Below are 26,971 nucleotides of genomic sequence, written 5' to 3'. Positions count from 1 at the left end.
TTCAGGTGAAACACGAATATCCATTTTTTATAAATTATATCGCCATAATATGCATTAAAAGAGTGATAATCATGATAACAGCAGATATTATGGCTAAGTCCCACAACGTCTGCAGCTACACTACTAACAGATGAACTGAAAGTACAGATGCGGGTTAGAATCACCCTTAGTAATTATTGTGCTTAAAAAGCACAAGAAAATTCAGTATACGCTTCAAAGATTACTTCAAGTCCTCCAAATTGCGCTCACTTCGGATAACCACTGCACGTTTCCCATTTTTCCCTCGGACCAACACCTTATACTTTTCGTATGCCAAACGCATATCCAGCGCTCCATGCCCAATCCTTAGTTGTAAGCAGAAGTCCACCGAAAGCAATGTCTCTTACTCTTATCGGTTACACTCTCCCCGCCGTAGAGGAACAAAAAGCGTCACTGACGCAGACTTCAGCGGCATCGCGGAAACGCGCCGAGACGGCATTCGACTCCGCTTGCATGGCAGACTTTTGCGAGAATATAGGGCGACGACTTCTACTGCGCACTTTCTTTCTTTGGTGCCAACGATCACAGTGTGCTTGACCAACACAAGACGTTCGCCATTAACAAGCACCGCAATCGAAGTCGAGAAAAGATGTGATAGAGCTCAAGCTGAGCATCGATTGACACGGTCCTGTATTCAGTCTCCATCTTTGCTCGAATGCGGCCCCGCTCAAATTCTTTAAAATCGGCAATATAATGTTACCGTTGGCGAGAGATAAATATATTGTGCGATTCAGGTGACGTACTCCTCCGACCATGCGAACAAAATAAAGATCCAAAGAAAGGCATTCGTTTTAATTAAGGAATGATGCGCTTGAAGGTGTATATTTGTCGCTGTAAGAATATTTGTGTCGTCTTTGTCATTTCATTGCGTAATTCCATAGAGAACAGAGCCGGGTATCGGCACATCTGTGTGCGTAGAACAGGTGGCTATACGTATAAGCCCAATCGTTACTCATGTGCAGTTCTGTGTTCAGCTGTTCGGCAGAAACCAGCAGCCGCGCTCAAACAAAGGTCGAAAGGGTTCGGTCGCTAAGAAAGCTTCCCTTTAAAAATATTAGACGCTGTATATGCTATATTTATTCACAGCGCCCATAGCGTCGAACAATGGGGTTCCTAGAGGGCTCGTTAAAGCGATGCTCCTCCGGCGACGTCGACTACAGCGCCGACGATGTACGAGCTCTGGGGACTACACAGAAAGGCCACGACCTCGGCCATCTCGCGCGGCTGCGCTGCCCGGCCAAGAGGAATGCCGGCTAGGTACGCCACGCGGTCCTCCTCGCTCAGATGATCGGACATGGGCGTAAGCGTGTAGCCTGGTAAAATGGCGTTGCAACGGATCCCCATGGGCGCCACTTCCATCGCCAAGGTCTTGGTGAGGCCCAGCACGCCCGCCTTGGACGCCGTGTAGCCGCTCAGACCACGGAAGCCGCTCTTGGCAGTGATGCTGGACACGTTGACCACGGTGCCGTCTTTCACGCCTGCCGCCAGCATGTGGCGGATGCCAGCGCGGCTCATCAGAAAAGGGCCCTGGTGGGGAACGTGAGAGAACGTGACGTCGATTATCATCATTGCCCACTGATGCCCTTTGTTAGAATAAAGCCGACTACAAGGTGCCATCGTTTTCGCGAACTGGGAAGCTTAGCTTCATGGAGGCAACAAATAAACTGAGGGACGTTACGTCACGCAGCTAGCCCTGGCAAGCAAGCTCTCCGTGGAGCCATTTCCTCGCTTGCATTGCGATAGCAATTATATGGACACTCCAGGCGCATTTCTGCCTTCGGCGTCGCCGTCGCCATGAGGTTCTGTATAAAGTTCAAAACGGTAACGCGGCGACCGTTTGGTCGCCGCGTTACCATGCGCCGTATGCTGCATGTGCGAGTGAAAACTTGCGAGGGTGAGCCGGCGAACGCGGTTCAATATCGTGTGTGCGAGCGAGGAACGCGGGCCGGAATCGTGCCCTGTCCTGTGACGCGCAAGGCACGGGGGTCAGGCGAGGGAGGGAGGGGTGTTCTTCTCCGGCGGCTGCTAGGGTGCCTCGGTGTCCTCCTCGTCAGCCACTCCGTACAGAGTGTAGACATCCACGGCGTCTACTACGGCGTTGGGCACGCGAATGGCGGACACCGTAGTAGACGCCTTTGGCGGAGGCCGTAGAGGCGCGTTGGCGGCGCTCGTGTGTCTTGAACATAGAGTTGGTCTTGAAAGCGATCTGCGACGTAGCTAAAGTGCGCGCCCGTGCAGGCCTCATTTTCAAAGCATCTGCGATGTTTGCAGAGTGTGCATAGTGCCAGTAGCTTCATATTCGCTGTGCTTTCGATGTTTCGTTCGCGCTGAAGTGAGACATGCATGAAGGTCAATTCGCTTGCTGCTGCCACGATTCCTCACTCCAGAATTTTCGCAGCGAGTTTCCACGCTCATCAAGCGAGATGTGTTCATGTTTACCTGTGCATGCGCGACACCATGCTGGTTAACTTAGTTAAAACACGTTGACAAGCTAGTTAGCTTGAATCCATGATAGAATGTGTAAGCGCGACTGAACAAGGGCGTAGAAAGAAGCAGACACACAAAGACAGCGCTGTATTTGTTGAGTCACGAGACTCGTTGAGTCACGCTTATAAATTCTATTACTGGTAATTAGTAAGCGAATGTTTACAAGTTTATACGGCCGATAAAACTACTATCCTTACTTCGTGCAGCTACCCACTAAATTGCTACCTCAACCGGTGCTTCGGCTTTCGGCCGGTGATGATGCGTAAGAGGGATGCTCACTCTTACGTGAGCATTAGGTGTTTGGTCGTGACGTTCAGCTTCAATCGCGTTGAGCCAATGCTCCCTCCTACTTTATTTCCTTCCTCCATGCTTAGCTGAGCGCCAGTACATGGGCAAGTTGATCGACCACCCTTAGCCTTGCAGCGCTATACATACAAGGACGCAAAGACGCGCCTGCGTGTTTTTACATCTAAAGAAATACTTTCCAAAGAGCGCACAAGGGCAAAATGAGGCCTTATAGTCAAAACACAAAGCTCGAGAACTGTTAAAGCATGCATGAAAAACAAAATCAAGAACATAAATAGCTAACAACATAACCTAAATAAGATAAAACCGTAAAAGCACAATCACTACAAAGAATAGAATAAGTGGAACATCAGAATATGCAACAACAAACTGTGCGCAGCATAAATACAAAACTGAAAATTGTAAATTTCTCTTGAATAATTAAATGGGATCTTTCTTTACACATGCTAACAATGAGTTCCATAGATAACGCGTATAAAAATTTTCAACCGAGCTTGCCGTATTGGTTCTGGGCTTTGGTGACAAGCAGTCATTATCGTAGCAGAGCAAGTCGGTGGAACACGAGGTATAGGAAACTGTGATGTGTGATGCAGCAAAGGAAATGGAAGCTGTCCACTGCAGTCACGAGCTTGTACGCAGATGGCCGAGAAGCTATCTGTTATGCTTTTGAGCAGAAAAACGTTACACGTAAAAAGTAGCAAAGAGTCATTAGACACTTCTAAAAATTGTGATGCGTATAGCTTGATTTTGAATGCGCTGACCTGAGGATAAGTTGCCTCCTGATGAAATCTGATAGACTGTCTTATTGTCAAAGAAGGCGTGATAGACAAAAAAGCTACAGAAGTTCTGAAAATAGTCTACTAATGCGTAAGCACAGTTTGGCTCGGCTGTAAATTTGTTTTGCTTAGTTTTGCTTACTTGCTTTTCCTAGTTTATGCGCGTCTACCCATGGTCTTTCCGATGGCAAAGAATGCTTATGCGAGGATGAGCCGCCATCGTCGGCTCACCCTTGCATGCTTTCACTCGCGCACACAGCACACGGCGCGCAGCGACGATTATCACCCTTGGATTTTATACGGAACACCACGGCGACGGCGACGGCAGAAATGCTCCTGGAGTGTCCATATAATGGGGAAAAAGGGTCCATTGATAAAATTAGGAGGAGGCAGCCGCCACTGGGGCTTCTGATGCCCTTGCCCTCCTACTGTCAGGATTTGCAGAAATAAAACGAAAGTATGTTTTAAAAGCCATGCACGTCAGCGCAAACAATTACCCAGTAAGCTATTAGCCACAATAAAATTTTGAGTAAGAAGGTCGAGGCAAGTCAAAAGAAACCTCAAATGATGTGGGCAGCCGAACCCTGGTTGCGACAATTTGAGAGGGGGGGGGGCACAGCCCGCCCCCCGGAGAACTTCAGAGGGGGATCGGACCCTTGCCGGCTACGCTAAAGACAGAAAATTACAGCATGTTTCAATGCCTGTGTTAGCGTGCACTGCGACGCATGTGACAGAGATTTGATGCGGGAAATTATTAAGGGTGCCGCCATCCCTTATGGCTTTCATCGTACGGGCGAAACAACTTACAACCATTATAGAAGTTGCGCGAACAGCGGCATTGATGGTAAGTGGCAATGGTGCTTGCACCATAATTTTACGCAGAGCCATATTTTACAGTGCGAAGACGGCCACGCATATTAATCTGTCTGAAAGGTACGATGTATTCTGGGGTTTGACGTGCGTAAACCAGATGTGATCATGAAGCATGCCGTAGTGGGGGACTCCATATTATTGTGACCAACTTTTAAGTACGCGAGAATTTTTGCCTGTTTTTCCTTATAGCGCGGCCGCCGCGTTCAGGGTCGAACCCTCAACCTCGAGCTCAGCAGCGCAACGTCATAGCCACTAAGAACCACGGCAGATGCCCCGTTATGTCCTGGAGAAACGCCGCTTGCCTCCAGACGGTGCACACGCGCTCCACATCGGCTCCGTCTTTCCTCACTCTTCGTGGCGTCTAATCGACTGGGAATGACCTGAATTCTATCAGAATCGGTCAGTGAAGGCTTCCGGCAACAGTCTATGTCATTTTCGGAACGTTTCCGTCCTGCAGATTTCCCCTATTTTCCGTCGATTTCCGGCCGACGCCGGGCCGGGCCCGCTAGGCCTAAGGAAGGCCATTGGCTACTCATCGCCCCATCTCGCCTCTGGGTCCGCATCGCAAGATTGTATATCATGGCGAAGGAGAAGAGCTTTCGCACCACGAATATGAGGATGACCCACGCTGGTTCCGAGCCATTCGGACCCGGAACATGATCTACCCCGCCCTGAAGCAAGTGCCGCCGAATTACACGTCAATGCTATCCAAACCCCCGGCAGGTTCAGGCAAGCCTGTTCTAATGTGCACCATGAGGCCATCCTGGAAGCGCTCTCTCACTCTCCTCAGTTGGCAAAGGCATACATCAGTACAATGCGGCCTTCCTTCGCCACCGCACATCTGAGATCACCTCCAGATATCTTCCCTCACCTACATTCCCCCTAGGCCGCTTAGGCACACCATAAGGGTCAGTCCTTTCTCCGCTCCTTTTCAACATCACCCTAATCCCATGGCACGCGTCCGGCCTCCATTCCCACTCTCTCGCATTCTTTCTACGTGGACGACATCACTCTGTCGACCCCTACAGGCACTATGGAAGAGACTGCAGCAAGAGTGGAAGCCTGTGCAGCCGAAGTCGGTTTAGCCTGCTCCCTCACCATATCTGAACTCCTCGTCCTCCGCCCTCCCACAAAGTGACGGCTGATATCGGGCATCCACCCACACTGAGAGCGACAATTGACGGCACTCCCATCCCCGAGCTTGGCAAGGTTCGCATCCTCAGCATCCTCCTCCAAAACAATGGCAAGAACACCGCCACCATTTTTAAACTCACGGCCACCATTCACCAGACGGTAAATCTCATCTACCGCATAGCTAACCGACACCGAGGCATGCGCAAACGATCCCAGACGGCTAGTACAAACCTTCGTTCTCCCCAGTAGGGTAGTCTACTCATTGCCCTATCTTTTCGTCTCCTGGGTAGAAGAAGATAAAGTCAATGCCCTTATTTCGCAGGCTTAGAAATCGGCCCTCAACCTAACCCGACACACCTCAAACGAAAGAGTCCTCTACATGTGGGTCCACAACACCCTCGCAGAACTCAATGAAGCTCACCGCTCGGCCCAACTCTAGCGGCTCTCCTCCACCACTGCTGGTCGACGCATCTTGACCCGCGTTGACCTCAACGCCCCTCCCGCAGAACACTCTCCCATCTCACATCCACCTTCTCCTCAAGGTACATCCCCTCCTCAAAACTTGCACCCGGAGCAACACACGGCTCGCATAGCGGCCCGTGCGGAGGCTCTTCACAAACATTACGGCACGCGACCGAATGCCGTCTATGTCGACGCTGCCTCTTACCCCTCATCCATAGCCGTCGCCATAGGCGGCGTCTCCAACTCCCTGGACCCACAGGTCACTGGCTTGGTACTCGCCACCTCCTTTATGGAGGCCGAGGAGGCAGCCATTCCCATGATCATCTCCTCTACCTCTGTGACAAACATCTTTAGTGCTTCCAACACTTCCGTCCGAAACTTCGCCCGCGCACGCATGTCGGGCCTGGCTTCACGCCTTCTAGCCCCGATCCCGCCTCGCCCCCTTACGAGACCGATCCAAATTTTGTGTGTCCCCGCTCACGCAGGTCACCCCCGAAACGAGGCCGCCCATTCTCTAGCTTGAGGATTAGTCAGCCAAACAGGGCAAGCCACCAACTAGGTACACGCTCGCGAACGCGTATATTCTCACATCGTGGAAATTCCCTTCATTATAGAGAGCGAAGGCTCCGGTACCCACCCCCACACAAACATCTCACCAGACTGCAGCAGGTGACATGGCGCCAGCTTCAATCCCACCTTTTTCTCTCCACCGCCCATCTAGCACTAATACACCCAGGACCTTTCTCGTCTGAGTGCACCCTCTGCAGTGTGGTGCGCCCTAAAGCAGATTTCCATCACATTCTACACTTATGCTTTGAGCTCCAACCTTCGGCCGATTGGAAACTCATTGACCTCGAGCGATGGGAGGCTGCGGTCGGTGTCCGGCTCTGATCCGGCTGTGCAACAACAGTTAACGGTTTGGGCTTCAGCAATCGATGAGAAGCACCAGCTCCCAGCCACTACACGCAGCCAAGAGCCAACCCATTCCTATAGGTCGTAACCGCATAAGGCTGAAACGATTCAGTAATGTTTTCACCCAGACCGCACCTTTGTGTCCTCGTGTATGACTCTCGCGCTCAATACTAAATAATGACTCAAAAGAAAGAAACTGCAAGACCTTCTCCAGCATCCTGTAAGAAACTACTCCCTCCCTCTCGCTCCCAGAGGGGACAACTTTGGACCAGAGAGCGCCGGCGTTGGCGAGGACAGCCCGCCGACACCACCAGCGCGAAAAAGAAAAAGCGCTCTTGACAGCGCTCGGCTCTTTTTGTCCTCGTTCTCATGTTTCGATATCGCGTGTATCGCCAGTACTCAAAGTACGCGGCCGCGCGGGTGGCGGCAGTTGTAGCCCCCACCCCTCAGTTGCGCAAAACAGAATCAAGGAGGCGCATACGTTTTTGCCAGTAACGTTTTTTCATCTCTGTTAATAAATGTTTTACGCTCCTCCCCCACCCCCCACCCCCCCATCGATCCGATGACGATTGGCCCTTTACGCAGCTCTCTATTGAATTTGAGTTGCCACTTTCACAGTACGGGTGTGGTGGGCCCGCTTTGTCGAACGGTTTGACGAAAGCTTCGTTGTTACGCCTATCGCTACATTAGGTCATATCGGTTTTCCCTGCGCAGCTGCGGCGTGAATTAGTGTGCAGCCTTACGAAATCTGCGTCTCACCTTGAGGTTCACCTTTATCACACGATCGAAGTCTACTTCGCTCGAGTCGGTGATCAAAGTGAAGGGGGTATCTATGCCGGCGCAGTTGACGACTATGCTGACCGGCGTGCCACCGCTGAACCCCTGGATCGCCTCGAACAGGCGTTCGACGGACGCCGACTCTCCCACGTCCACATGCACGGCCCGGTGATCGGATTCACCTGCGACGAAAATTTCATGCATTATGTTTATACCTATTGACTGCGGCAGATTGCACCATATTGTAATCTGTTCGGAACTCTGCACTCCGTTACGTGTGCTGGCAACAGTGTACAAATAAACAAAGATGGCTACGATATCCAGGGTCGCAGTGGCTCTTTCGCTATGTGCTGTGCCCAAGTTTCTCGATTGTGGCGTCCAATCGAGGTGTTTGGCCGTAGCCGAAAGGGCCCCAGCTTGCTGCCGGAGACCTAATTTAGATCGGTCTCAAAGATTTCAGCGAAAAAACCGCGGGAATAGTTGCGCTATGCATGCATACTGCCGGCTTGCTCAAGGAGCCACGCAAGATTTATTCAAAGGCAAATAGTCTTCCTAGTGAGCCGAAAGTTGGAGAAAGGAAATGTTTGTACGTAGCGGGCATTTGTACGTAGCGCTTACAGAGGCCTGCTGTACTTCGGTTGCCACTCGAGCTTTTGTTTTCTCCGCGACTCGTAGCCGAACGCGGAGAACGTGTGCGCCCGGGGCAGCTGAACTGGCCGATGAAGAAGATGGGCTAAAGCAGAGGAGTGCTCACGGCACAGCGTGCGTGGTGCGAGCTTTTGGGGAATTTGTATACGTAACGCGAGACGTAATGACGCCATCAGCGTCATTATATCCATACAGAAATAAACGGCGAACTACAGGCAAGAATAGTGGCGTTGTCCTTTCTTTTCCTTTTTAATTATTTCACATTCACTATACAATATGTGCGTTAAGAAATAGGAGGAGAAATAGAAAGGAACGCAGGGTCGACACGGGTCGAGCGGCAGCATCGAGTGCCAGGAAGCCGAGTGACGTCACTAGTTCGACGTATATGGGGAACCAGCGCTGGATAGGCGGCGCGTCGAAAAGAGTGCGTTGCACGCCGCCCTGGCGACGAAACGCGGCATATTCCAGCCACACAACCAGACGACACACGCATACGCAGCCGTATTATAGTTCGTATGTTTCCGTTTTTGCGCCGCTTCAAGTGGAGTTTTTGTAAGGAAGCTAGCGCCATCAAGTGAAGAAATGACGAAAGAAGCTTTTTAAGCTTTATACATTTTTCACAGTGCGTCGCGGCGAGCACGTGTGTTTGTTTAACGGTTGCGTCGTGTATCGATGCCATGCTTGCGTGGCTGCCTGCCTCGCAAATCTAGCAGTTATGGCTCCGGTCGTGCTGCGCTATGGTTTCGGAAGTATTAGTTGGCCTGAAGATATTCCATATTTCTCTGGCTAGACATAAAAAATTCTGATGTTACTTCGCCACAGCAGTCAATGGAGAAGAAAGCTTTATCGCATCAGCTGACTCGCGCAAGCAAAGGTTTGAGTGCTCGGCTGCTTGATCCGTAACAATTCTGGCTACATTTAGCACTAATTACATTAATTTGCCGGATGCATCTCAGCGCCGAGTCCTCATCCGCATGCGCATATTTATAAACACATAGGTGGCTTAGTCGCGCGTGCGCCGGCACTATGCGCATACAACTCGTATTACAAGGCAGCTTCCCTCCTACATAATTCTTGGCAATGAATGGATAATTTTTACCTTTCGTATCGTTCACTTGGTGCGGTGGCGTTGGAAGGGGCTTGGCGGTGGCATTGCGAAGGAAAAATGGTACATATGCCGGATGGCGCATGCTATTGCTCATTTTGTTTCCGACGAAATACCGACAGCAGATTCTGCTGTTTGGTACTGTCTGCCATGGCTGACCGTCTTCACTATCGAATAAACCAAGGATACACGCAAAATTTGATTTAGAAACCAGCCCGACACCGCTTGACAGGGCGACAAGACGGGAGCTTACTCCGCTCGCCTGACTGCTTGGATCCAACGCCGCCTCCGTTCTTGTTCGTAGGGTTTAGATGGAAAGACGCAGAAGGATACATCCTCCCTCATCCCGACTTAGTTGTGGCACTTGTATACGCAACAGTATCGTCGGCGCCCTTTTGTTTTCCTTCGACTTTAAGGGCACGCAACGCAATTTTCGTCCGCGGGGGAGGCTGCATTGTGCACGTTCTGACCGCCAGGGCGGCGCTGCAGGCGCCGTGAAAACTCCAGCGCTGGTTCCCCATGGCCCGGGCTTGGGAACAAAGCAAACACACCGGCCGCGTGTTAGGGAGTCTCTTACCCCAGTGAAACGATGAGAACGTGAAAAGTGAATAACAGCCTATCAGACCAAGTTCCGTTTCTTGCGACAGGTTTCCGAAATTTAGCGATGGTTTATTTTGAGCAAGTCGATTTGTATTAGTGCCAACTGGAATGACCTCATTGGAAAACGAATTAAACCAGTTGTAACGGAATTTAGCTGCTGCGTGCACAGTGTGTGGACGCAAACTAGCAGCGTTGTGAGCAAATCAACTGGAACGAGCACTGGAATAAGCGCTGTTCCAGCTGTTCCTAAACATCTCGCGAGCAGAAAAACTGACAACTCACCGCGCTGAACAAAAAAACTTCTGCTAACACCGCAATACTAAAGCATGCCATCAGAACGATATGTCGCCTCGCGGCATATGGCATGTGTCATGACCTGCATTAGACCTTATATATATATATATATATATATATATATATATATATATATATATATATATATATATATATATATATATATATATATATATATATATATATAGATATATATATATATTTCGAGCGTTCTCGAGCGCTTCTAGTCAACTAACACTTTCGATGTAAAATCTTGCAGAGCAAGGAATTCCGGAAGCAATGTGAGCTTTGAGCAACAAATTCACCGCGGCAGCCGTATTTCAAGTGGGGCGAAATAAAGAAACGTCCGTGTACCATGCATTGGGTTCACGTTGAAGAATCCCAGGTGGTGAAATTTAATGCGGAGTCCCCGTCTACGGCGTGCCTCATAAATACAACCAGCTGTTTTGGAAAGTAAGATCCCACAGTTTATTTTAGCAACATATTTATTCTCCATTAGGAGACGCTGTCCATACCATTGGAAATTAAGGTTAGTGTGCTGATAGCGCCTGTGCCCTGTGTCATGTGTCTGCCTTATCAGGCGCTCTCGCCCTGATGTCAGAAACGTCGTCTGTCCGTGACGTCACTTGTCACATGAGTGTTTGCTGTATAGATATGCTGCTTGCGTGAAATAAAGGGTTGTGGTTGTTATCGTGCCGGGGATCGGGGCCAGGCTGAGTTCCTGCACGCTGCCCGGCTGCGCTAGACGTCCGGCTAGGGCGAAACACCACAGTTAGTTTGCTAAAATGCTTCTTACTGCTTTCTTTACCTCTATCATCAGCATTCGCATAAATAAGCGAAAATGTTGATTATTAAAGACGGAGCAAGCCCGCAGTAACGATACTACAACGAGCTCTTGGTCAACTGAAAGAGTTAACAAGTGAAAAGTTAGGGGCAACGCAAAAGAAACCTTAGATGCCAGCCCCTTAAGTCTGGCAGTGACGACTTCGGGCACTGGGTTTAGCTTCGGCATCGCCGGGGACTCTGCCCCCTCCGGGAAGGTTCAGAGGGGGTTCGGGTACTCCATCCCCTCCGTAGTCGGCCCCTACGGACTCTGGGCTTGCATGGCTCGCTTGAAGCAATCGCTCGGAAAGATAGACCGATGCCGATTCGACCGCCTTCTGATTGACCTACGCAATTGGAGCCAGGGAACTCTTCGGACCGACTGCTTGTGCACGTCGATGACGTGATCGCCTCCTCCGGTGCTGCACTGATGCTGACGCCTCTTTGTGGGACATAATTGTCTTGCCAATTTGGTTCAGTAATTTTTACTTCCTTTTTCTTCCTTCCTTTCTTTCTTTCCTTCTTTTACTTCCTTTTAAGTTCAGTGACTGGGACTTGTTCCGAGCCAACCGCTCCGAGCGCGTCCTCAACCAGGATATGGACCTAGGCTCTTGGTGCAACGAGATAAAAAAGGATGCGGCTAAAGCCACCAAGGAGGTGACAACCGATCTGGAGGTGGACAAGATGGACAATAGGCTCGCGCATCTGTTGGAAGCCAAGCAGGCACTGCTCGCGAGATGCAAGACTCAGCGCCACAACAGAAGACTACGCAAGAAAATTTCAGAGATAAACAAGATGATAGAGGCTCATTGCAAGGTGCTATGCAAGCAGCAATCGGACGAGCTGTGAGATTCGGTGGAGGGCCAGCTCAAGAGCGGTAAAAGCTGGAGTATCCTCAGGCACCTACTGCACGATTGCAACACAAGTCCAATCAGAAGAGAGCTTTGGCGAAAGCTGTCCATTTGGCCACCGACCCTACTCCAGACGAGGCGGTCATGGACCAGCTCATAGACAAGTACCTGGTGGCCACGGACGATCCGGTGCCCCTCCCCCCCCCCCAATTTCCCGAGTGCGAAGGGCGTGACGTGCCATCTATCGACGAGGATTTTACCGTGGCTGAGGTCAAGCGGGTTCTCGCATCCCTCAACGGCAAATCTGCCCCTGGGCCCGACGGGGTGACCAACAAAATGCTCAAGCATCTCGACGACGACTCACTCGAGTTTATCACGAGATGAATGAAATCTGGTGCAGCGGCCTCATTCCCAAGAGCGGGAAAGCAGCCTACACAGTACTCATACCCAAGCCAGGTAAGGCGCCGAGCATCGACAATCTAAGGCCCATCTTCCTGACGTCGTGTGTTGGGAAGATGGCCGAGCACGCCATGCTTAACCACCTCACTGACAATCTCTAGTCTAACGAATGGTATACACACAACATGATTGGCTTTCGGTCGGGGCTTTCGACTCAGGACGCCATGAGACTGGTCAAGCACCAGATCATTGACTCTACCTCCGCCGACACTAAGGCAATTCTCGGCTTGGATATGGAAAAGGCTTTTGACAACATATCGCACGCCTTTATTCTCAAGAGCCTGACACAGTGTAACGTCGGCAAGCGGCAGTACAATTTCGTGCGCTCCTTCCTTTCCTCGAGGTCCACTAGACTAGATTGACGAGTTTTTGACCCACGAAATTCAGCTTGGGCCAAAAGGAACACCTTAGGGGGCGGTGATCTATCCGACGCTCTTCAACATCTCCCTGATCAACCTGTCGAGGGCCTTGGACAAGATCCCGAACACTAACCACACGATCTACCCGGTCATCAGCATCTGGTACCCTAGCGGATGTGAGGGTCTGGTCGAGGGTGCCTTGCAAGAGGCCATCGATGTGACGGAGCGCTATCTTATCCTCACCGGGCTAAGGTGCTCGCCCGCTAAATCCAAGCTCTTGCTCTACAAGAAGAGGCCCAGAGGCTGTTCTCACCGGTCCTGGAAGCCGGCAACAGAGAGCGACATCACGTTATTCACCGGTAAGGGCTCCACAGTACCGCGGGTAGACACTATCAGGGTCCTAGGAATGTTTATCGAGTCGAACGGGGCCAATGGAGCCACCCTCAAACGCATTTGTTCCAAGACCGAAAGTACCCTCGGCCTCATCCCAAAAATCGCCAACAGGTACCGCGGAATCAGGGAGGACAATCTGATCCGGATTATCCACGCCTTCGCGCTATGCCACCTTTCTTATTCAAGGGCTATGCACAACAGGCTCGTGCCGGAGCGCAACAAGATCAATGCCCTAATCAGAAGAGTCTTCAAGCTTGCTCTCGGCCTTCCCGTCCGAATGCACTCAAAGGACCTCCTCAATCTGGGAATTCACAACACTTTCGAAGAAATCGTTGACGCCCAAAAGTTTTCCCACTGTGTCAGACTCTCCGGAAACCCTTCGGGCCGAGCCATACTTGGCAAGCTGGGACGTAACTCGATGATCGTCAGTCCTGACGCTGTGAAGCTGCCCAACGACGTAAGATCCAAGATTTGCATACACCGGATGCCACGCAATATGCATCCCACCTACAACGAAGGACGAAGACGAGCCAGGTTTAAAGCTCTGCTCGCCAGTGCCCGCTTGAACAAAGACCGAACATGCTTCGTACGTTCAAGAAGAGGCCTCCTCAGTGGTCATCGACTGTGATTCTAAAGTCCTTAGCTGCGCTACCATCCGCACTTCTAGTTCCAGCGTTGCGGAGCAAGTTGCTATTGCTCTTGCATTGACGGACAGCGTACATGACACTATTTATTCAGATTCCAAGGCCGCTGTTAGGGCCTTTCAGATGGGAATGGCGCCTCCCCAGGCCCTACGTATCACCCAAAGTGCTAAAGACATGAAACATCACTCTTTGGCTTGGTTCCTTGCGCACCTTGGAACCATTGAGGCTGCCTCGATCAGCCCCAACGAGGAGGCGCACTCGGCTGCACGATGTTTGACTGGCCGTGCGCCGGGTAACGCGTCCTCTCCTGGGCGAACCGAGCCTCCCTGCTCGTACAACGAGATTTGCAAACATAATTCTCTGTCAAGAAGACTCCTGCCTTTGCCGCACTTCTCGCTGTGCAGGGCCCAGACAGTCACTCTCAGACTTCTGTAAACAAGCACTTACCCGAGCACTGCGGCGCTGCACACAATGTACCCCGAACGCTTCCCAAGCCCGGACTGCCCTCTGTGTGGTGATTACGCAGACTTCGAGCATGTCCTGTGGGGCTGCACATCTGCCGGTCCCCCTTTCACCCAAGAGGAAATGGTGAAGCTCATTAGGGCCCAGGAGCAGACCTCTCAAATCCTGGAAGTCCAGAAGGTTCGCGAGAGGGCCGTCAGGTTTCACCTGATGGTCCCCGAGTGGGCCTAGACAGGTGAAGTTGAGTTTGCTTACGTCTATAGTGGACCAAATAAAGTTTTCACTCACTCTCTCACTCACTCACTCACTCACTCACCCACTCACTCACTTCCTTTTTCTGTTTGGGACAATCCTTGGAATTCGCCTCATGTGATCCATCGCAATTCGAGCACTTTATTTCGTTAGTTGGATCTAAAGACGACATGTGGCCTGGGCAGAGAGCGCTGACATGGCCTAGCTTTAAACCCTTACGACATTGCAGTGGCCGGGCACCTAAGGACGCATCGGGTGCCTCACATAGCCTTGACATGATGATGTAGCGTGTCTCCTTAGAAAAGAATCTTGACGCTCGTCGAGCGGCTGAAGCGATAAAGAATTGATAACCTTCGTGGTTGAGCTTCGTGGTGCTAGAACTCGTCGTCGCTGATGAGAATCAGGACATCGGAAGTGACGCCTGTCCTAGTGCGACCACCGTGCACAATGAACGACCAGACTTCGATGTGTCCGAGTATGCGCACGGATTTCAGTTTCTTCTATCGCGGCCTGCATCGATATATACTTGGATTGTAACAATGCTTTTCTTGGTGTTCCTTTAGGAGCCACATTACTAAGGTACGTGTTGAGAGTCTGCCTCTGTGCGGAATTCAGATTACTAGAGGCGTCGAGAGACACATAGGTAACAGAGTCATTCCACGCGAAACTTCCCAGATCCCAAAAGTGACCATAGCCGATTCGCTTGGAAAAAAATGTCCCAGTTGCTGATTGTGTGAATAATGCTTCACTGAAGTATCAGTCAGTCAGTCAAGAACTTTATTGAAGTCCTGAGGAGTTTCAAGCCGTTGGAGATAACACGCGGGGAACTCCTCCGGCCGAAAATGTAGGCGACGCCCAAGTCTGGACGGGAACGTGGTGACGCTCCGCCAGTTCTTGGGCCTTCTGGACGGCCTTGAGTTGGAGTATCTTTCTAAGAAAAAAAACATTTTTGGTAACGTAAGCGCTCCTTGAAGTTCTCGCGAAAAAACCAAAGTTGGTTTGAGGTAAGTGTTCTACAGCGTAAACTCTTGTGGGCTCATTCTAATGGCCGTTTCGGTTGGCGGTGGTGTCCGCCGCGGGTGTCCGTAGCAGCTATCGCCGGCAATGAGAAAGAAAATGCCCAGTTCCCGCCGGGATTTAGCCCGGGCCCACTGCGTGGGAGTCGGCCACTCTACCACTGAGCGCACGCCAGCGTTTCTTTTTCTTTATTGCATTGAATTATTAGCAGTGTCATAGGAAAAATTTTTACATTACATTTGCACGCACATGAAAACGCTTCCTAACATCCCGCGGAAAAATTCCCTATAAACGCGCCATAGCGCGCGCGGAGACATGCGATGTCACATGCACGCCGCGCATCCTCGAAGCGCGCACATTTTGCATTGCAGTTGCGTATGCCATGTAGCAGATGCACAGGTAGCTGTACGAGGCAGTTAAAGAATTTTTAGAGAAGAGAAATAAGTTTGCGGAGATGTATATAGGAATTCTAGAAAATATGCCCCTAATTAAATCAAGCTGGCTAGGTGACTATGTCACCGTCGCGTTTCAAAGGGGATCATTATCATCGTATCGTGCCACTTGCCTTGCGATGTGAGATGCGCGCCTCGTAGCGTCTATACGTGCGCCCTTTTGCATTGCAGTTCCTTATTATTACACCAGGAGGCACCTCATGTTGCAGTTGCATATGCATCGGGACAAGGTAGATAGGGAAGTCTTGAGGAAGAAAAAGACGGTTATGGAGACGTATAAATATTTATGTAACGAAAAACATGCATGGGATACCTGATTAATTCAGGCAGGCTAGGTGACTGCTTTTCACCGTCCCGTTTCAAAGGGAATGTCATTCAATAATAATAATAATCATCATTAGCATCCTATCGTGCCACTTGACACGCGATGTGACATGCGCGCCGCGTAGTATCGATACCTACAAACTTTGCATTGCAGTTCCGTTATATTCTACCAGGTGTCCCGACATGCAGCGGTTGGACATAACAGTGGCATGCTGCACGTATCTGGACCTGGCTAGCTCAAGCAGGCTAGGTGACTATTTGTCACCACCCCGTTTCGAAGCGCATGCCAATCATTATGATCGTCATCAACAGCAACGTACCGTGCCACGGATCAAGGGATGTGATATCTGCGCCAGGTAGTCTGTGTACCTGGGTTTATTCTACGTTACACGTTATGGCGCCTCCTCGTAAGGTATGAAGCGCTGCTGAAAAAGCGAATCGTAGAGCTAAGCGCGCGGCTGCAACCAGGCAACATCGGGCTCAGCAGACCGCTGTACAGAGAGCAGGGCAAGCCGCAGCTCGCCGTCGACGCCGGGCGGACAGTTCAGGTCTTTCTGGTGAAAACAATCCGAAGAGACTTCGCCGCGAAGACTCTGTAGTTCGTAGTGCCAAAATTGGAGCTTGGAGTCACTCCACCGACTTATGCTGTGACTGTGCTGCGTGTACCACGTATGCCTGTGATGTTTTATTAATAAAGCGTGACACTATGTACAATGACAAATCTTATTACTGCGATAACAGTTACATGGACAATCCAGGCGCATTCCTGCCGTCGGCGTCGCCGTGAGGTTTTTCGTATGAGTGAAAGCGTGTGAGGGTGAGCTGGCGCGCACGGTTCAATCTCGCGTGCGCGAGCGAGGAACGCGGCCCCGATGCGTACCTTCTGCTGTCGCGCGCGAGGCAGGGGGGTCTGGCGAGAGAGGAGGGGCGTGCTAATCTGGCGGCTGCTAGGTTGCTTTGATGCCCTCCTCGCCCGCCGCTCCGTACAGAGTGGAGACAACCGCGGCGTCTACTGCGGCGTTGGGCACGCCAATGGCGGACGCCTTAGTAGACGCCTTTGGCGGACGCCGTAGGGACGCGTTGCCGGCGCTCGTGTCTTGAAAGCGATCTGCGACGCGGCCAAAGAGCGCGCCCGCGCAGGCCTCATCTTCAAAGCAGTCTGCGATGTTTGCGGAGTGCACATAGTGCCGGTAGCTTCGTATGCGCTGTGCTTTCGACGTTTCGTTTGCGTTGAAGCAACAGATGCACGAAGATCAATTGGCTCGCGGCTGCTGCCGCAATTTCTAACTCCAGCGCTTTCACAGACAGTTCTCGCTGTCATCGAGCGAGATGTGTTCATGTTTACCTGTGCGCGCATGACACCGTGCTGGTTGATTTAGTTAAAACACGTTGGCGGGCTAGTTGTTTTGCACCCATGATAGACTGTGTAAGCGCGACTGAACAAGGACGTAGAAAGAAGCATGCAGATACACAAAGACAACGCTGTATCTGTGTGTGTTTCTTTCTACGTCCTTGTTGAGCCACGCTTACATATTCTATCATTTGTAATTTAGTTGGTAAGGGAATGTTTAGAAGTTTATACGGCCGATAAAACTACTATCCTTACTTCGTACAGCTATCTACTAATTTGCTGTCACAATCGGTGCTTCGCCTTTCGGCCGAACTGATTCTTTCATGTGACGTCATAGGTGAACACATTTATGAATTTTCCGCATTCAGAACGTTTTCAGAATTCGTTTGCATAAATATCGGTGATATTGCAGCCACAATATCCTTTTTTACTGTTTTTCCGGTTGCTACACTTTTGCTAAAAGTAATGTTCGACTGCGAAATCAAGTGCTTATCCTGAAAATTACTTTATAAGCTGCCAAAAGTCGCTTGTTTATTGTGTCCAGACCTAAATAAAGCATTAAGAGGACGCTTTAGCTCAGGCCAACACCGATGCCGCCTATTAAAATGCATGTAAAATACAGAAACTCTTTCCTGAGATAGCCACTTGGCAGATGTTAACTAAATTTGTTGTCATTTGATAAAGATAAATTCTACTGACTATTTCAAGTGGACTTTTTATTTCGGGCGCGAATGTTTTTAAACGAACTTTCAAGAAATGGTAAGTTTGAAAAATATAGAAGTTTACACATTCATAGCTCTGCACCTAGAACAGATATCGCTCTTGTATAAAGTGCACCCATTAGAGCATTCAAAGCAGAAAATGTGATTTGCCAGTTTATATCTTACGTGAGTTTGTTACATTGTCTGCAAGGGTTCTGAAAAAGTCCTACTCACATATTATTGTTCAACTTGAGATTTATGAGTAATACATCAATTTTGTCCTCTTTATATGTACTATTAGACAGAATTCACAAAATTCTTATGTCGTTTTTCATTGTAGCGGTACAGATTTGTAAAGTTGATAGCTTCCTTTCATGAATATTCGCCATTTTTAACAAGTTCTATTAAAACATTGACGGAATAAATTAAAGATTCGCTACCAGCGGTCACTAGATAATAAGCTTTTTCTTTGAAATGCACCGAACCTCATCAAACTTGGTGCAGTGGTTGCCGAGAAAAACGATTTCTCTTCTTCCCATGTACTTACATAGGAGCCCCCGAGCGAAAGCTTGCTCTTAAGGCCCTCTAGATGAAAATGCGTGAGATAGCTCAATAAACGCACCGACCGTTCAGCTTGTGGTTTAGAAATTTTAACGTCAATAAATTGTGCTTGAGGCGAGAAAAATTTTTTGTGAAGTCCACAACCGATTTCACCGGTAGGCACTCCCGAGCCACGTCATCACTGCAGCACATGTATGCGCCGCCGGCTATTTTTCTGGCACTAATATGCATTGTGGCTATTTGCCAAGCGAATGCGCATTGTGTAACATTACGTGCGTATAAACAAATCGCAAAGGGTGTATGTTCGGCAGTTCACCACTTCTAAATTTGGGGTGCTCGAGCCGATCAGGCAAGCGAACACGGCACAGATATGAGCTTCTTGCAGTGGCAGATAGTGGCCAATACAACCTCATTCTTTCCTACGCGGAGACAGAAAAATAGCTTCTTTTCAGCTGATTCAAACCATAACAAAAACGGCGTGTGACTAGGTCCACGGACGCTCGCAGCAGACTATAAACCTGCAAAGTGGAAATACCTTGACGTTTGTCTCCTTCACCACGGTTGGCGCGGAGTGTCGATGATTTGCAAAACTCTTAATCTGATTATCTGTAGCGCTTACAAAAACAATGAATCAGCGCCGTGCATAATATCTCCTGTCCGATAATTATCCGCGCCTGACGACAAGTTCTCAGCACTCATGGTGGTTTACTTTCATCGCGCAAATGTATTGTCGTAAAACGCAGTTGCGGGGACACCAACATTCACACAGCGGAAACGGATACCTTGCAGCCATTTACCACGCGTAAAAAAAAAAAAACATGCGCCCATAATTTATGCATAAAGAGTTCGTAAGCAGGAAAAGAAGTTAATTGTGGCCCGCACGCTTATTTGTTTTCTTTTTTTGCTTGCCTCAAACGAAATAAACATTTTATTGATGAGGAAAAAAATTAAAAAATGGCGCTGGGGAGCGGTGCAGGGTGGGTGCCTATTCCAAGACTCCAGTGGTATATTTATCTGGAGAGCCTTAATGCTTAACTTAGATCTCAACATCTTCAAAAAAGTGACTTTTGGCAACTTCGGAAGCACTTTTCTGGAAAAATACTCAATTTGATTGCCGAACATTATTTCTAGCAGAAACTATAGGTGTAGAAAAAACGGTAAGCACTTATTGTGCTTGAAACAATAACGATGTTTATGCAAATATTTTTGAAAGACGCAATTTTTTTTGCTTTTTATTGAGCCAATTAAATGCGGAAAATTCACAAGTATGTTTACGTATGACTTCACGCGAAATTACCACACCAGTAGAATATTCTAAAACAATATTTGTCATTCTACCTAGTTTCACACTTGATTTTTAAAAAAAAATTCACCTCCAACCGATATTTTTATCTTCGGGAAAACTTCAAAAAGCTCTTACCTCAGCAAATCTTTTTTTCCTCGTAAAAGATACTTTGGTAAAGACCTCATTCAAACAATAGCCAAATAGCCATTTTTTTCGAGAGAATGTGCGATGTTAGCTTTTAGCGTCTCGGACGTTACGCATAGAATGACCCAACAGTGCAGGTTGTATCAGGCGTTCCGGCGGGATCTCCCTCACTCCTATCTTTAGTTGTCCTGCGTCATTTCTTCTTCAGTCGCTTGTGCGCAGTGACGGTGTAATCGTTGTCGGACTCCATGGGCTTGTTTTTGGAGAAACTGGAGCTATAGGAACGTCCATGTCGACGTGGGAAGCCTTACACTTAGCAGTGGGCGTGCTCAGCGCGAGAGGTGGTGTGCCGTCTGCCGTTGCCTCGAGCGGCTTGCTTTTCGTGCAAGAAGCGCTATTTAAGCCTCTACTGTAACCAAATTATCCCTAACGTGAAGGTTGTGAAGGTGAAGGGGGGGGGGGGGGCACGAGCAACGTGCCCCCACATCCCTCCCCCTGCCGAGACATATTGAACTCGTTGTTTGGTTTGGCAGTCCTGAAACGCTGCTTCACAACAAAACATTCCCGTTTATAGAGTACTGTTGTACTCGAGGTAGAACAGTACTGTTGTACTGTTGTACGTCGAGCGCAGTCGCCGGCTGTCCTGAGTGCATTTTTCCTGTGTGCAAGGAAAGTTGTTAGATACCTACATAGAATACAGTCCATGAAGAATACTAACCATGCTAATCGCATTAACATGCGTAGCAATGAAGCACAATTCACTGACCGGAGACCAAATTCGCCCCTCTAATAAAACGCCTTGCGCATGTTTATGAAGAGATAAGACAACAGTGCCTCCGTAGCTTAGTATAGGTAGAGCAATGTATGCGTCAACAGGATGCGGACTCTATTCTCTTTGTTAGTAATATAATCAATATGATTATAAGCGCCAACTAGGTCCTCTGTGATAAAGCGGCAATTCATTTTTTTAATTAGGGGGTTTTATATGCCAAAACCACTTTCTGATTATGAGGCACGCCATAGTGGGGGACTCCGGAAATTTGGACCACCTGGGGTTCTTTAACGTTCACCTAAATCTAAGTACACAAGTGTTTTCGCATTTCGCCCTCATTGAAATCATTTATTAGCCTGCTCCTCGCTTTCCCTTTCCTGTTAATTGTATGTGTTCAAAACAAATAATAATAATCGAAATACGGCCGCCGTGGCCGGGATACGATCCTGCGACCTCGTGCTTACAGCCCAACACCATAGCCGCTAAGCAACCGCGGCGGGTGGCAATTCATCTTGTCTTTTTATTTTTTACATATCTTTATTCATTTTTTTTATTTCACTGCACTTCTTACGCCTGCCTTGGTTTCGTTTTCTGTTGGTTTAAATGCCGTTACTTGTCTAAAGTTCAACCCTTTGGCGCCCATGATTTTCTTCATAGAGGAGCACGAAATCAGCCATTCTTCACTGGACCGGGTTGCTTTTATTCTGATAGCGATTATAGTGACGCTCAAGGTGTGATCGTGCCGTTGGTGCCGGTGCCGTCGTGCTGTCCTGGTATCGACGGCACATGCGCGACTCGGGCGTGCAGGGTTTGAAGGCATTCAGCGAGCGCTGGATGAGTGCGAGAAAAACAGCCTGGAATAAGGGAGTTGCGCCCCTAGCGACAAACGCAGTTTTTATCATTATCATCACTATACAGAGACGCGCATGCGCTTGGCTGCGTAAACGACCGAGCTAAGACGCACCCTCACGACTGCGCCTGAGCCAAGGTAACCCCACCTAGATAGCACAAGGCCTTTACACTCCGATTCTTGACATCATGCTAGTGGCCTGACTGCCATAGAGTCTAATGGGGATGCTCCCGAGTAGGCAACAGTGATTTTGACGTCACTGCCTTCGTAACTCCAACCTTGGCAATGAAAATTTTGGGCCAGTAGCATGGACGTAGTGAAGAGGCCTTGTGCTTTCTAGGTGGTGTTAGCCAAGGCAGCGTTCTGGCTTCCGTTGATGGCATGAGCTTTGCTTTCGGTTTCTGAGTCCATGCGATGGGGGTTCCGAACTCATGGTACGGGAGCTCAAACCCACCGCATGGAAACCCATACGATCCGGTAAGGATGAATACGTATGGATTTTGAAACGTCAGGCATTGTGAACCAGTAAATCATGTGGATTCTGAAACGTCAGTTCACAAGGCTTGGTCAGTGGCTGGACATTATGAACAAAGAACTATACATCTTAAGTCTGAAGCGTCAATAACCTTTTTACCTCCAGACGCCTTTAGTACATATGTTACCTGACCAGGTGAGTTTTCGTCGACTCTTGACTACGTACACAAAATGTGTGACTAAAATATTGTGCGTACCCCATGCACCATGGGAATCAATGTAAGCAAAGTTTTTTCGCTGTTTGTTTTGATTGACGATCATTAGCTCATTAGATCATTAGCTACAGTGGCGATCATAAGGCTGATTTTTAATTTCTTCAATGTTCACTTCAATACGAGAGTGGTGAGCTTATGCTAACCGTTGCCTTGCGTGCAGCACTGCTGTTCGTCTGCGTATAGTACACAGAACACACAGGAAGACGTGTTTACTTGAGGCGTTGATATGCACCATTGCTGATAAACTCTAAGAGCGTTGAGCATTCTTACTGCCTCACATGGCTCATCGCACCTTGGATGAAGTGTTAGACTTCCATTGAATTATGGGGCTGCACGTGCCAAAACCACAATCGGATACTGAGGCACGCCGTAGTGGAGGACTTCGGATAATTTTTGACACCCTGGTATTTCTTTAAAGTGTACCTAAATCTAAGTACACGAGCGCTTTTGTATTTCGCCCCTGTGTAAATGCGGCTACCGCGGTCGGGATCGGACCCGCAACGTCGAGCAATGTCATAGCAGCAAAGCTACCGCGGCGGGCAGTGCATAATTGTTAATTTGGCGTGCGACCGCTTCCGTATAGTGTCGGCTAGAACCTACGGTGGTTTATTGCGACTGTGCGTCTTCCCCGTTTGCGTCAGTTGTCTGGTTGACAAATTTGCATGGTGTTTATTTTTCAGAAACAGCAGAAACGTACCGTACCGTGCCTTCAGTTTGCCCGCAACCGCTGTCGTGTCTATAGTAGTAGAGTTTCCTTGCCTTGTCACGTAAATCGCATTTTCCTTCTCCCGCCATCCCCCTATTTATGATAACTGCGAGCGAAGTGTGGTAAAGCCGTTATACACTCGTTTCGCGACTGCGTCGGTTCTACCCATTCTCGGCTTCTTCGTCCTGCGCCCTCTCTACCATTCTATCTACCTCTACTCTAAATTTTAGATTGTGTTGTACAGCGCGAAGCAGGGACAAGGGACGCAAGGAAAACGAGGACAAGCGCTTACTGCCAACTGAAATTTTATTGCCTGGTGCAAGGTGTTATATATAATAACAGAAGGAGAACGACATAAAAATATATATGTAAAAAACAAACAATACAGATGTCATTTTCCCTCTGTTATATATAACATCTTGCACCAGGCAATAAAATTTCAGTTGGCAGTAAGCGCTTGTCCTCGTTTTTCTTGCGTCCCTAATTGTCCCTGCTTCGCGCTGTACCACACAATCTAAAATGGAAAACCAACTAGCCTAAACCATCACTCTTCTAAGCTTCCGCATTAGTGAAAGGGTAAGCGCTGCAGTTTCTGCAATGCTTTCGCGGGCCGTGGCGGATAATTGCAGCTGTCGAGAGGTTAACTTGACGACGCCCAGGGAGCTCCAGAGGGCATTGTGCATATGCAACGCGATGGAAAGATCCAAACGAGTTTCTCGAGTGGCCTTTCTTCTTTGCCACGCTCCTTTCATGTAAAAAAGAATGCAGAAACTCCACTGAAGTTGTAAGCATGAGCCCCGATTTCATTTGGTTCACCCTCAAATTTAAGCTGCCCACTCACAAATTTCAAGTTTGCCCACATCCAAACTTGAGTTGGCCCACCCTCAAGTTGGCCCAACCCCAAGTGTCAAGTTGGCCCACCCGCAAATTTAAGTTCGTCCATGCCTAAATTTCAGTTTGGCCCACCCCCAAATTTATGTTGGCCCACACCTAAATTTCAAGTTGGCCCACTCATGTTTCAGTTGGCCCTGTCCTACTATACGCTTCTCTATACATATTTATGGAACCTTATGTACCGTATTAGAATTCTCTCTAATCGATTTTTTGTTTGGTTTCGGTTGTTCCGTATCGCCTGTAAAGCTCCTAATCATCTGAATTTACGTTACTATAACGATTAAATGTTTTAACTTCGCAAATAACACACTTTTGTGCAGATACAAGGCATTAAAGCGTTCGCGTGACGGGCTGGGGTGCTTGCCAAAGAATGCTTACGCATTAGCACACGCTCTGAACCACCCCCCGACGCGGCGTGCAAGACTGCAGCTGCAGCAGTGGAAACGTCGAAGAGGCAAAGAAAGCTTCGCTTTACAGCAAAGGTGTCCCAACCAACATTTTCATCCAGAGTGTGCAAAAAAAAGTTTCTCAACAAGTACACCTGCTGCGAAACATAGTGCTTCAAGGGTGCAGGTGCCCGAACGGTGGGCCACCGGTTGCCAGAGTACGCAGTTTTAAAATCCACGCTTGCACCAACCTGGAAGCGATTTGGCCACTGCCTGCGCCGCGTCCAGTTTGATGTCGGTGACAACGACACGAGCTCCTCTCTCGGCCAGCACTCTGCAGATGGCGCCCCCGATTCCGCCACCTCCGCCAGTCACCACGGCAAGGCGACCCGCGAGGCAGCCTCCTTTCTCTGCAGACATCTCTCCACGAGGATACGTCGAGCTTTGGCTTCGACTTCGCACCGCAGGGTGCCTATGTGCTTCTTTCCTTCCCCGAGCACCGACTGCCGCGTACGTGCGTAACTTACGCACTGCCCACCACTGTCTAGTTACCATCTAGCAGCGCTGAGGCGTCCCCTCGTCGCGACCGCATCTTTTCTTCGATACATTCTTGCCTTTATCGTGTTGGCGTGCTGACTGCGTTCTCTCTGGCTCGTTGCTTTCGTTTCTTATTTACTCGATGCGTGAAGACTCTTACAACGTTCTTGCCCGTTCCCGGGCCCGTCAAACAGGGAGTTGTGAATTGTTTGCGGAGATGCAAACGTCTTCTTCAGCCGAGAGCACAAGAAGATAATGGCGACTGGAAAGCGGGATGGCATACGTAAATATCGCCTCGGCAGCTATACAAAAAACAGTGATTGTCAGTGGAAGAACTAGCGATAAGCTGTTCTTTCTTTTTTTTAATCGATGTTAGCCTTAGTACGTTCAATCTGCAGGTGAGCCAGGTAATTATCGTGACTGCGTGACGGTCAGCGATACAGAGAAGAATGCAAAGTGCAAACAGATGGGACGGAGGACGCATTGGAAAGGGAGGCACACGACAATAAATACGCACCACTGCACCGCTAATGAACGCTCGTGAAAGGAGAGATTGGGTGGCCTCGACACCAATTAACATGTGCTGCCAACCATCCTTCTTTATTACAGCGTAACTCTTCCTCCCTTTTTCCTCGTTAATTAAAGCCCGGATGTGAGTGCAGCTCTGATTGTACTTAACGTCCTGCGCTTAGTACTCAATGAAATGTGCGGATAAAAGCGCAAATCAACAAGCGGGCAAATGTGCGCAAGCTAACGCAGATTGTGTCCTTACGTTGATGGATAATTCTCTCTTCTCCTAGGCGGGCGTATCAAGCACGTACACCGCTGCCTACATAGAACTGCAGCCTGAATCGGCATCAATTGCAAGAACGGGCCTCAAGAATGTCTTGGTGTTTGTCGAAAAATCCTCACAAGACGGCGTCACTATGCATATGTTGTATGTTATCACGGTATAATGGGCGATGGAATGCTAAACATTCTTCAACAAGTCAGGGATTGCGATCTCATCGTATCATGTCCTCCTCAGATTTGGTGATCACGACTTTGGCAACAATAGAAACTCACTTTTTGCTTATATGAAAAGTACAACTGGTCATAGATACATAAGGAGGGAGGGAGGGAGTCAGATGGGCCGCTCACCATAAATTATTTAAGATCAACTCCATTCAGGGGGGGGGGCTTCATCCTAGGCGATTGCGGCAGAACAACTAGCCTAACTGACATGATAAAAGCCTTGACTTGCCATCTCTCGCATCTCGCCGCAAATCACTTCGTTACAGCATTTTCCGCGCACTTTTTCATCCTTCCCAACTCCGAAATCAGCTTATATTGTCCCTGCATTCTATTTTCACTCGGCTAGAACACCCTCATAGAGTTGGTACATGGCAGTGCAAAATTAACGCTTTCTTACAGTCATTCATACCCCTGACTTTCGAAGAGTGGAATTGCCTCTCCGCAGAGACAGCCACTATCAAGGATCATCAATTCTTCAAGAACGCTCTAGATAACATTGTATAACAAAAGTGTATTTTCCCTCCATTTATTGTTATCTTTTGTCTTTGTTGCCTTTTTGTTCCTGTTTACATA

The 26,971-nt window shown here is 48.9% G+C and overlaps 1 protein-coding gene across 1 annotated transcript; it reads right to left on the bottom strand.

Moving 5' to 3' along the window:
• Window positions 1–802: 802 nt before the first annotated feature.
• On the bottom strand, window positions 803–25,324 carry LOC142572807 ((3R)-3-hydroxyacyl-CoA dehydrogenase-like). The gene is made up of 3 exons (XM_075682173.1): window positions 25,099–25,324; window positions 7,749–7,948; window positions 803–1,566 (listed from the first exon to the last, which is right to left on the bottom strand). Exons 1-3 carry the CDS (start codon window positions 25,265–25,267, stop codon window positions 1,165–1,167), a joined length of 771 nt encoding a protein of 256 aa, XP_075538288.1. The 5' UTR covers window positions 25,268–25,324; the 3' UTR covers window positions 803–1,164.
• Window positions 25,325–26,971: the final 1,647 nt, after the last annotated feature.

Source organism: Dermacentor variabilis, chromosome 2 (assembly GCF_050947875.1).
Source record: "Dermacentor variabilis isolate Ectoservices chromosome 2, ASM5094787v1, whole genome shotgun sequence".
NCBI lineage: Eukaryota > Metazoa > Arthropoda > Arachnida > Ixodida > Ixodidae > Dermacentor > Dermacentor variabilis.
Note: the sequence above shows the minus strand (reverse complement) of the source record. Positions and strands in the feature narration are given on the sequence as shown.

Excerpts from the sequence above, each read along its gene's own strand:
- LOC142572807 (XM_075682173.1), bottom strand. The coding sequence starts at position 25,267 with ATGTCTGCAGAGAAAGGAGGCTGCCTCGCGGGTCGCCTTGCCGTGGTG. Across the intron at positions 7,949-25,098 it reads AGTGGCCAAATCGCTTCCAG|GTGAATCCGATCACCGGGCC; the intron begins GTTGGTGCAAGC and ends TTTTCGTCGCAG. Across the intron at positions 1,567-7,748 it reads TGATAAAGGTGAACCTCAAG|GGCCCTTTTCTGATGAGCCG; the intron begins GTGAGACGCAGA and ends GTTCCCCACCAG.